We start from the raw sequence: 12,767 nt of genomic DNA on the forward strand, positions 1-12,767 counted from the left end.
GCAAAGATGTCAACAAGCTATCAGTTCCATCTGGTGATGCAATCACTGGGAACTGGGATCTTCAACCAATTAGGCTAGATAAAGCATTGCCCTATTCATCACTTCTCATGTTGTCAAATACTCTTTGACACGTGACATGTGACCTGGGTCAGTGATTGCAGGCTGTAGAATACAATTTACATGCACAGCCACAAAGGCTTTCTAATGCAGTCATTCAAAAACATTTAAACCCTGTGCTCTTGGGCTGGTTGAGCCTCTCCGGTACTCAAGAGCCATTTCACACTAAGTGATAAACAGTCATCTGCATTAGGTCCTGTAATGGAGTTTAATTGGTTCAATTGAATCATTTAGCTTCTAGTTTTGAATGACCATCGCTGCTTTGCCCTACTGCCAGCACAAACTCAAAATTGCCCACCCCAGTCAAATGGCCAGGCTTTTCATGTAAAGCTGTGTTGTTCATGAAACAATTGCCAATGAGCATGGAATTGCAATTCATTCAGGGCTCACAAACACAAACACATACACACGCACAACTAGACCGAATCAGTAATGTGTAAAGTTTGAGATGATAAATAAGCAATATCATATAAGCCATGAGTGTCTTCTACCACCTGATAAGTGGGTTGTATCAGTACAATCCACCCAAGTGTGTTATTGAGCTTATAAAATGGGCAATTACAATTTAGAAACCGTAATTTTACTCACTTGAATGAAAGGAGATCTGAACCATTGGTTGTCCTCTCAACCGGGTGGCTTTGGAATGCAAGCAGCCTATCAGGATGCAGGAGATTTTCTAAGTCAAATGCATGTTATTAATGAGATTGGGTGTCTACCTCGATACAAGTCAGTTCCTGTAGCTAAATATCCCCCACTCTAAAGAAATCCCCTGCAAAGGAGATAGTGGATATAGTGGAGGCACATCACAGATTTCTCCATACTTCTGGAATTTTCAGGAGATCAGATGGGCTGAATGGCCTCCCATTGTTCATACATTTATGTTCTCACACACAACGTGCAACGTGACAAAAAGGCAAACAAACTAGGTAGTAAAAGCATAACATTTTATTAATAAAAGAGTTATGCAGTTAAAGAATACTAAGATACATGCCTTTAACATGGCAGCCTTTAATAATACACAGTATTCTATGAAACAGGTCATAACCTTTTCTTTTTGTGTGTACATGATTGTACAGAACGCACGTTGCTTTGTACTTCAAACTTTGGTAGTGAACGCCTTACAAAAGCAATGTGTTCTAACAAATGGGAATAGCTCTGTAAATATAGAGAAAACAAGAAGTGTAAAAATAGATTCAGCATTATCATGGCAATACCATTTACAGTCTATGCCTAGAATAACTTAAATACATTGAAATGAAATATGTGTTCAGTTTGCAGAGGTGATAAAAGTGAGTATTTCACAAAGCTCTTGCCTCTTGTATTTCAAATCCCAGTGGCGCGAGTTACTGTATTAACTCAAGGAGTGATTACCAGGGCTTTTAAATCTTTTCACTGCACCTATTATTAGCACTAACCATATCACTGCTCCCTTTCCCCTGTCATTAAGATATTTTGCTATTTGGAATATATCAAATACAAGGCTACAGGTTACAAGTTGCTGCAGCTTTTGCCGAATCACTTCCTCTTCTGTAGGTCAATCTCACAGCTATGATTTACAATAGCTAACATTCCATAGCAGTTTAATGTATTTGATCTATAGTGATGTACTTATATATGTTTATTTTCAATTAAATTGTACACAAAAAACAAATCACAGAAAAGATCTTCACCATGAGTTGCTGATCAGTAATTGGTTAATCAGGTTAAGAAGAAACGAGAAGAGGGATTCATTCCTTTACAACAGTAGTGGTCAAAATGACGTCTGATAATCATCTTCTTAAGATACAGCCTTCCATTTTGTTTTAAAGTAGATGATGAACAGGAACTATCTAATTCAAAGGAAAACTTGTTTTGCTTTTAAACTTCAAATAACTTTATGGAGGTGTATAATGAGAAACTCTAAACCATTTTTCTCAAGATATAAATTTATTCATAGTTAGAAAATATACATTATACTTTATAATGCATTGTGTGTATAGACTGTTGCTAAAGTAATAACTGAAACCTGTTCAGATATTATTTAAAATTAGTACTGTATTTGTACAGAGAGTACTAAAGGGTTTTAGTACAATTTAAAAAAAAATAAAAAATAAACTGTATTCTGTTGCAGACAAATAATGCAGGTAGCCTAGATAAAAATAATGAGATCATCATGCAATATGACAACAAAACTGTGCTTTGTGGCTAATTCCAAACCAATGTCCAGTGGTTTATTATTGATGACTAAATAATGAGTAAAATGCATACATTGGTTTATTTGCTAACCATGAACTATAAGAGAATTTTGTGCACATTTTGGGTTCACAAAAATGTCCAAGAAGAAAGGCTGTCTTGGGGGTTTGTAGCTTGTGATTCATTGCGTACATGAAAAGCATCCTTTAGCAATTCATTCTTATTGAGTACTGCACTGACTGTCACAACAGACAACACTAGATTGCTCAAACACATGGGCGATCCATTTTTCAAATAGTTAATTCAGTCAACCAGCAGATTCAGAAGTCAAAGTTCTTAGTGACTAAGTCATAAAGGCAAGATGTATTTTGTTTAGTTTTTTCAAACTCTCCCAAATACTAATTGAAATCCAAGCATGCAGCTAATTAAACCTAGTATCCATTCAAACTCAGATCAGACTTTGCATATCATTTGCCTTATAAAGAGAAAATACATTTTAAAATGTATTGCTAACATATTAATACTGTTTGATATAAAAAGCAGTGCACAGCAAAGTTGCTTTATTACCTTACTATAGGCTAAAAGGGTCATTTATAAGTATAGGGGACTAGAGAATATGAAAAAAAGCAACCATACATATTTCACTTGTAATTTTACTAACTTTTTATGATTTAACATTAAAATGTTACTTTGCTGGACTCCATGTTGTCCATACAAGTTTACCGTAGTAATGTTTTGTTGCATTACTAGATTTCTTGACAAAGTCTTAGTTATGATTTCACAGATTACACAAACCATGTTGAGTTTAGAGAACAGTTCCCTAGATCAGCAAGGAAGAATGGCTTTGTTACAGACAAGCAGCATACTCTTTGTATAGCAAAGGTCAAGTGTGAATAACTGCAAATCACCTTGACTTTAAAAATGACAAAATATTAAAAAGGCTGCTATCGCCAGGTTACCGTAATATTACATTTGCATACAAGAGAAAATATGAGTAATTTTACAAGCCATTATTAATACCCACTAATGTTGGACCGATTAGAGCTCAGTGGGGTCTGTGATACTTTAGGTTAAAGTCTTTGAAGGCCTGCTTTAAAGAAAGATTAAAAGTCTATTCCTACTGAGTAAATTCAATCACAATGTAATATTATTTGTATAGGAAATACTTAATTGATGTTCAAATATCAGTAAATGGTTACACCCTGTTAATAAGGCTTATACATAAATAATGATGGTTCCTTCAATACTTCATAACTGAATTTAGAATTAAGGTTAATCATATGCTAATATGCATTAATACAGTTTTTGGCAGGAGACAAAATAAAACTGATATTTGTTGTCGTATAATATTCAGTTTTGTTATTCGGTACATCCTTTTTTGTCCACATGGTGGCAGCACCTACTTAATTGTTGCATGCTGAATTCAGAAAGCAGACAAAGGAACAAAAAATTAATTCAGCAACAGCAATACAGTATGGAAAAACCTACATCTACAAATATTAAAAGGTAAAATTGTAATAAAATGTATGAAATCATAATTGAACCAAATTTGTATTGTGTATAGAACAATAGATATGGCCAAATAATTTGATCCTATTGTACATTAATTGACCTTCTTTGATACAAAGAAGGGTCTAAAAGAACAGCATGTTTGAATGGAATTGAACCTGAATATTTTACAGCTGGTAGCCTTTTAAATTTAGCTTCTAAATTCTGCCAAAATTGTCAACGATTTTCCAATTTCAACTAGTTAAAAATTTAGAGAACCTTTAAACATATATTCATACTGCGTTTCTAAACAGCTAGTGCCTTGGGGCTATCCACATACAGCATTATAAGACAACTAGCTTTTAACTGCACAATCTCACATATACTTACAGGAACAGCTTGCTTACCCTATTTAGATTAGGCCCAAGTGAACCACACTTTGTGAGTTTACAAACATTGAAGAAGAATATTGAATCAGCTTAAGAGGGCAGAGAGCTGAAAATGAAGGATTTGATTTAGGAACCATGGCGTTAAGTGGGAGAAGATTACTATATGGAAAATCATTAAAAATATTCATTCTTTATGCCATTAGTTGATACCTGCTGAGATGGTACGGATTATTGGCCTATAAGTTTTATTGTTCTGGGTCCCAAGAGGGGGTTTAAAATCAAGATGATAGCACAACCTTCTGGTACTCTATTGAGCAACTACATGCTGTTAAACCAGGGACTTTTCCAGTATGTGATATTGTGAAGCAGTGGTTTATACATAATAAGAAGTGGCTTTACTTTGCTTGCAGCTGCACAGTCGTGAAGCTGCACATGTAGGACCCCTGGGTGAATGAGATTTATTATAATTACGTTAAAGGGTACATAAGGACCTTTTTATTTTATTTCCCATGTGTTGCTATAACTGTTTATGTGTGTGTATTGTTTTATTATATCTTTTTTTACATTTTGTCCACTTTTTCAAGCTGTTAAATTGCATTCCCTGCATCAAGACGGCTAAACATGTACCCGCATGGACCTCTCAGAACAACATTTCCCATCATCCTCCTGCTCACTGGTATATCCATCTCAGTTACATATGTGAGCAGGAGAGTGATAGGAAATGTAGTTCTGAGAGGTCCATACAGGTACATGGGAAGCCATCTTGAGGCAGGGAATGCAATCTAAAAGTTAAAAAAGTGGTCAAAATGTAAAAAAAAAAAAAAAAAAAAAAAGAATACACACACCTTACATAAACATTTGCAGCAACACATGGGAATATGTAACACAATAAAATAAAAAAAGGTCCTTATGTGCCCTTTAAAGATTAAAGTTGTAGTGTTATCACTTTCTATAAGATTTCTGAGGACACAGTACAACAGCTGTTTCCTGTTGTACTTTGATACTGGGATTATCTGTGAAGAGTCATTACTTTGCGGAAATCTGATTCATAGGATGAGATTAACAAGCGAGGCATCTTTCCAGAATTTATATATATATAATAAACTGTAGAGATAAACTTGCATACGTAACTAATCAATGCAATTAATATTTCAATGAAAACTATCATTTGATAATACGATGGCTTTCTGTAATGCAAAAATATGAAAATAGCATATACATTTTGTTCTTTTCTTTTTTAAGCAAAAAGGCACATTTGGCAATAAAAACAGTCTTGAATACATTGTAAAAGTTACTAAGTCATCAATGCTAGGAAATGTTCCGTGTTGTAGCTCTTTGTAGCAGACTCCAGGTACGAGCCGAACCTTCAATTAGACACAAAGGTAACCCCTTCCAGTCTGAACACTGTAATTCCATTTGCAAAACCCTTTAAAGCAAGTACAGTATTACATAACCTTTACAGAAAATAATATTGAAACACCACCCGCATCTTCTGCTGTGCTTTTCTTTTCGCTCCCATGCAAAACATACAAGCAGTAAAATGTGTTCTCTGATTAACAAAGTAGAATTCTTGACTCATAAGAAAATTATATTTTAATGTAAAAGTAATGCAATAATGTATGCATGCATAAATTGAAATTTGTTGCAATCAAAACTTACAAACATAATACTAGACTGTATATTCAAAGTAACTTTGCTTTTGACATGTTGGTACCAGCTGTGTGTGTGTGTGTGTGTGTGTTTTTTTTTTTATATCCAGCAGCTGGAAATACCATAGTAGCAATTCTTCAAAGTGTAGCAAGTCCCTTTAGTTTCTTGATGCAGTGCCTGAGTGTCCTAACCCTTGAAGGGGTTTATTGGAGAGGAGAACAGTGTGCCCCCACAGGGCGGTGAAAGATCCCCACAGTAAAGGACACATGTGAGCAGGGAAAGGACTCTCTGCAATGGGTGGCTGCAGATCTTTCAGTATTCCATGCAATGGTGGAGAAGCTCCAGATTTCACTTCTATCTTCTGCCAATGCAGAACTATTGTGCTTTTTTTGTTTTAGAAAAAGATATTTAAAAACTCCCATCAACTTATCAGTTGCTATCGTCACCCCTCAAACCAGCAGTCCCATCCTTGTGACTTTGGCAGAAAGAAAAGAATGTACAACAAAGACAACTGGTTTTGGACAAGATTGAAGATCCAGAGCCTAGAAGAATAAAAGAACACAATTGGAATTGAAACTGAAAAGTTCTTTCACAACAGTCTTGTGGTCAATGTATTTTCAATGAGGTTCCTGATGTTAATTCATATTACTATAAGCTACTTTAGTATAGAGCTAAAAAGGTCATTTATAAGTATGGGGGACTAGAGAATATGAAGAAAAGGAACCATACATATTTCAAATGTTATTCCGTTAACTTTTATGATTAACATTAAATTGCTGCTTTGATGTATTCCATGTTGTCCATATATATATATATATATATATATATTAACAAAAGTTCCAGGAGCGCTTGCCAAGATAAAGAGAATTTCTCTTATGAGCATCATAGTGTATCCAAATGAGCATCACAGTATATCCAAATGAACAACATATACCCCTTCTCCACTGGCACATCCAACCCATGAGTATGGTACAGTTAAGGGTGGTTCTCCACTGGCTATTTCTGGAGCCGAGCGAGAACCAAACCATGAAACTCTGGCCTCACAAGACACCTGAATCAGTCAGTACACTCCAGAAAGACAAACAACAAGAAACATGGTGTGCAGTGAGTGTGATGAGAGAAAAGTACAGTCTTGGGTCGCTGAGGAAGTGCATACACACAACTATGGCTCTCATTGCGTTCGCTCAGCTTCTTTTTTTAAGCACCCAAACAAAAAGCGGGATATCTTTGGAAAATCATATTTTTAAAACCTTTTTTTCCCCTTCAAGAGAACTAATTGAACTTTATTAAGTCGATATAATCAGTACAATTTGCGGTTTATAAAGGAATGCCTAAATATATTTACAAAATATAGCGATACAAGATACAGCTGTACCGTTGGTCTGTTAATTTTTGAACAACATTTGTTTGAGCATCTTTTGGCAAACTGAGTTAAATCATAACAATAATTAATAACAACTGTCTTTCGTTGTGTGTGACGTCAGTAGCACAGCTGGCCTCTGCAGTGGAAAAACAACCCAGGCTCCCCTTAACCACATCGTGAAGGCTCGCACGGCCCCAGCGTGGCTCGGTTGTACTGTGGAAAAGAGTGTATCCAAATGAGGCTCCTCCCTGAAACACTGATGATGCTTTACTGAAATGAGTGACTATTGTGGGAACAAAAAAGCAAGCAGTGCTACAGGAAGGAAGATGATCTGGATACACTGTGATGCTCATTAGATCTTTCTCCATGTGTGTGTGTGTGTGTGTGTGTGTGTGTGTGTGTGTGTGTGTGTGTGTATATATATATATATATATATATATATATATATATATATATATATGATATATATATATATTTGATAACAACGTATATCAGACAACATGCAATAGAATAAAGCTAAAGTCATGCTTTTCTACAGGGTATTCAAAACCAGAGTCATGTACACAACGGTACAGTGCACTATATTGTACCATTTCTCCTTCAGGGCCCCCAAAGTCCAGGTAAAGATTTCTGATCCCATCATCTCCTGACATCTTTAACTTTTCAAAGGGGTAGCGGTAGAGGACAGTGCTGCCGCTGCCAGGTCCAGCCCCTTCCTTTGCGATTGTGAATCCATTCTCATAATGAACTGTCAACCGGACATCCTGTTCATTCAGTGTGCAAGCTGTCAAGGGAAAAGGTTAAGACTGTCATCAAATTTAGTGCTGACCTTCTGCATGTGAACCTTGTTTCTCTGAAAACAATACATTCTGGAAAACACAGAAGCCTTAAACTGCCACGCAGCCAGAAACTTTGAGGATATCTTCAGTACATCAGACAGATTTTCTTTCGAGTTCAGAATTTATTACATTTGATAGACTGATGTGTTTGTTCCTGCAATGAAATAAACAAGTATGCCCATTCTTCCTGATTTAACATGTCTCTCTTATAACATGACTAGGGTAACATGGGTAATCCAACTCAATCTGCACAGCCTCAAAGCTGGCTCGGATTAAAGAGTGGTTAGCAGCTAAACTATCTGGATCAGCTTTACAACTGAAAATATATACATTTATATCACATTCCTAACTTTTTAAAAAATACATGTGTTTTCCATTTAGGCCTTGAAGCCCCAGTCTTTAGTTATAGTGCATCCCTCCAACAGACCTGAGGTGTGAATGTATCTAGCTCTATCCTACATGGTTTTATGCTTTATTGCTTGAAATCTCTGAGACATTGTTCCTTCGCCATTAAATTAGCTTAATGCCTTGCTGCAATTCAGTTTCAGTCATGATGGGCAAGACAACAGAGCTGACAGACTTTGATTGAGAACTTATAATAGATGCTTGGTTGGCAGAAGCTTGTATAGCCTGTGATTGTGAACGCTATTCTATTGTTGAGCCTGTAGCAGAGTCAGTGCCTCGTCACTGGCTTCTCAGGTGCATGCGTGTTACTGCATGTGAAATTCATGTGATTCATCAGGTAGGCACAGCTGGGGAGTGGGCGTGCCTCTGCGAGCTTCTGGCTTCAAAAAGGAGCCGCAAACACACACCCTTGTTCTCTGATCTTGTATACTGTGGAGAAGAAACAGGTCGACCGCGAATCATAACCTGAGCGCTTAGTCAGAAGGAGCTGACAGCGTCAGTAAGAACCACTTCTGTTGCTACCCCTTGTGCTAAAACATTACAGTTATAAGCACTGAAGACAAGAGATGGGAATCCGTCACTAACTCCAGCTAGAAAGACAGCTTTCAGGACCCTCAGAAGTCAGTTTTCTCCAGTCTCATCTCTTCTTGTTAAAATACGCTATTCTCTATTCTCTCGCTATTTTCTGAGGCCCAACAATCTGAGCACTTACACAGGCGCCACTGCAGCCCTCTTTTTATTTCCTGCAGTAAACTATGTAGTTGGAACTTAACTTATAAACAGTGGAAAAGCTGCAAATGATTTTGTCCAGGCACTGTTCCAGAATGAAGGCAGGCACATAAATTAGGACTGCAGGGTGACATGTCTATGGATCTTTTAGTGAACTTCAGCCTACAGCAGTTAGCTAAGTTTAAAGAACCAGAAGGGGGGGTTGTAAAAACGTTACTTTATATGACAAAAATAAAACACTTAACACCTAGTACGAACAGCTTCGATGCAATAAAAGTAACATTACTATTTCACACAAAGTGTAATCTAACCACATTTTGTCACCTATCTGTAAAAGGAACCATTAACAGTTACAAGTGCTGAAAAATGTTTAATGTAGTATGTTACTCCCCAATATTGCAAACAAACATGGTCATTACTGCATGTATAACAAAAGTACAGTACACCCTCGCTATAATGAACCTGTAGGGGTCCAAGCCTTTCGTTTGTTATATTGAGGGGTTCATTATAGCGAAAGGACAATCAAAATGAATGACAAACTGTTGGAGTAAGTTAATGAGATGAAATTGTGAATAAAAATAGAATTACATGCACCTGTTTGTCTCATGTATGCAGTATTCTGCCTTTGCTTTATCCTATTCATTCAAGAGTTAAAACGCAGTACAAAAAGCTAAATCCCGAATCGAAGCTGAACTTTTATTCAGAATCAATCTGACGTGAATATTTTCAAAGTGCATCAAATCTCAATCCAACATGCAACAATCCCAAATCAACCCGACAAAACGCTTTACATGAAAAGTTAATCCGACCCTCAACTTTTTGTTGTTGTTTTTTTTTCTTTAATCAATTTTGCTTTGCCACATGGTTGCTGAACAAGCCAAAAAACAGTTTGACAACCTATATTCACGACAGACATATTCCTGCGTTATTGCTTTTTTCAAATGATCTGCGTAGTTTACAGCGTTTTTGCAACATAACATTTTTTTCATTTCGGAGGCATAGTTATACAGTGCATTTTATTTATTAAGACAAAAGAGTTGACTTCACTGCCAAGGAATCCCATGCGTACAGACCGCTATTTTCACAGTGCATGTTTATATTATCTTTTTTTAAGGGGGGGGGGGGTTTGGTCCAGGGGCCAGGTTCATTATAGAGAGGGTGCACTGTACTTTCAGCTTCAGGTGAGAATCTACCAAATGATTATTTTTACAGTTACACATTTTATGAACCACTTATTGACTGATGACTTTAAAAATCATCCAGCCTCTTACAGATGTCTTTGGAGAGTGGATCAGATATCCAATAATCTTAACAGCATTTATCAAGGATTTACTGGCTATTTTCTGCGCCATGTAGAATTCCACTGCTTTGCTTCCCTTCCCTTGGTGTGAAGTTGTGAGGTAGATGCCAGGGCGCACCAAAGGTTACAATGATGATACGTTTTAGTTTAGTTCGGCTTGTGTATTAAAAACGAACAGCGCCACAAAGTTGCATTGTAACACTCCTTGACTGTTTATGACCTTGCTCCAGAGCTGGCTTTTCAGATTGTTTACATTCCTTAAACTACATGTTGCTAACAAAATAATTCCTGTAAATCTTCTTAATATGCATAAGTATTTACAGAATGATTCTGAAATCATGCTTTTCTTTTTTTTTTTTTTTTTTTAAATTTTTATACCACTCCAAACCAAAAGTGATCTGAAGCAAAACTTAATATCTGAATGCCAAACATTCCCTTATAAAAGTTTACCAGTTTAGTCATTTCGCAGTTTTTTTATGGTTTGTCATGTTTTTAATATGCTTTACCATATCACTGTGGGTTTTACCTATGCTTTATTACACGTTTCTATGCTTTTACTATGGTAAACGTTTAGAAGGGATCACATCTGTAACCCTAAATGTTCTTTATTTAAAATAAATCTCTTGCAGTCAAATTCATGCAGTTAATATAACCAACTGGACCTCTGAATAGACTCAAGTGGACTTCAACCAGAGATGTGCAGAATAATTAAATAATGTGGCCAATAGCAATTCTCTTTTACATCAGTTCCTTTGATTCTAATAGGATTTCACTTATAGCGTCACTGGCCATATACTGCAATTGCACTTTTATTTGAAATATAAATGTCAATGTCTGTCTTAAAACATTACAGCCTGCCATGCTTACATGAAGCATACTACTTTATATTCCCTGTATCCTGTATTGTAAACATGTCAACAAAATCTGAATGTCTTTAAATATTGTTATTCACACATCCTAAGTTACAGATCCGGTGAGGGCTGCCAACGTAAACATTTCTCAAATTTCTATTGGTGACATATGAACATCATCACAGTGTCCAGATCAACACAGGATACAGCCATGGTAAACAACAGGGTGTTCTGCAACCTTTTAGAGGGAAAATGAATCTGACTCTCCCATTGGAGCTTTGAATGAAGGGAGATTGCGTTCCACATCAAAGCTACAGGCAGGCTAGGAACTCCAAATAGGAATGAGGGGCTTGGGAGGTCTGTATGGCGTGTCTTCAGAATAGTCTGGGCATTGCCTCCAAAAATTGGGACTTCATGTTTTTTTTAGACATGTTTATTTAATGAGTCTTTTATTCACTTAGCCAGTGCCAGTGACAAGACCAAACCAGAAAGTCTTGGAAATATTTAGCAGCTGTGTTGACCTTTTCAATTTCTGCTCCTAACACATTATTGTGTTTATTTACTGAAGCCAAAGTAAAGAGTTTACAAGAAAAGGCAAATGAAATGCAGCAGCTTGCACTAAAATAAAGACTATAAATGGATAAAAGCATCAAGAATTATAAAAACAAATGTGAGCTTTGAAACAGCCGGATACTCATTCAAACCCTTAGCTTGGCCGAGGCTCGATTCTCAGTTTACTGTTTCTCCCTGTCCCTCTCCCTCACACATGCAAACACTGTGGACTTACTGGGTCCTATTCACAAAGCACTAACTCATGTAATCATTTGACGGTTTTGCCTCCCTAACCAGTGGGAGCAGCAGAGCAAATGAGATGCTCTTTCTGGGATCTGCAGAGAAGACGACCAGCTTTGCACAGCCAGACACAAACCTGCCGCCCGATGATTGTATGACACCCTGGACAATACGTGGCCGTGCTTCATTTGGGGACCCAACTGTTGATGATTTTCTATGCAAGTTCCTTGCAAGCTGAGTAAAATAAATACAGGTCTCCAGCACGTGTAGTATTCTGTTTATATAAGAGGTACAAGGTATGTAAAAGAAATTCTGTTCGATAAAACCTATAACTTTATTTTATTCGTTTGCTTTACTCTCCCACTAGCAGGTATTTAAAATATCCTTACAAGCTAAGCACAAACGTTTTCTTATTAAAAAGTTAACTGAAATGCGGGTGTAGGGAAAAACTATGAAAGACTGTGTGGCAATGTGCCCTGCCCCTGTGTGTATTTTTGTGCTATATGTTGCGTGTGGTGTGTTACTGTTGGTGTATAGGTATTGGTACACGGGCTATAAAGGGGTCTGTGTAGCACAAGTGATTTAAAATATATTTGTATTTAGGCACAAGGATTGCACATCACTCCACGTGCAGATTAAAAAGTATATACTGCGTGGACACAGGAGTGCACT

General features: G+C 36.8%; 1 protein-coding gene across 1 annotated transcript in view; it reads right to left on the reverse strand.

The window, feature by feature from the left end:
* Positions 1 to 5,747: 5,747 nt before the first annotated feature.
* Positions 5,748 to 12,767, reverse strand: part of LOC121325628 (beta-2-syntrophin-like) — a 60,339-nt gene continuing 53,319 nt past the window's right edge. The window contains exons 6-7 of the mRNA XM_041268443.1: positions 7,770 to 7,963; positions 5,748 to 6,358 (exon numbers count right to left, since the gene is read on the reverse strand). Of these exons, the coding sequence (XP_041124377.1) occupies positions 6,266 to 6,358; positions 7,770 to 7,963 (287 nt within the window). The 3' untranslated portion in view covers positions 5,748 to 6,265. The remainder of the gene's footprint in view (positions 6,359 to 7,769; positions 7,964 to 12,767) is intronic.

This window comes from Polyodon spathula, chromosome 13 (genome assembly GCF_017654505.1).
Source record: "Polyodon spathula isolate WHYD16114869_AA chromosome 13, ASM1765450v1, whole genome shotgun sequence".
Lineage (NCBI taxonomy): Eukaryota > Metazoa > Chordata > Actinopteri > Acipenseriformes > Polyodontidae > Polyodon > Polyodon spathula.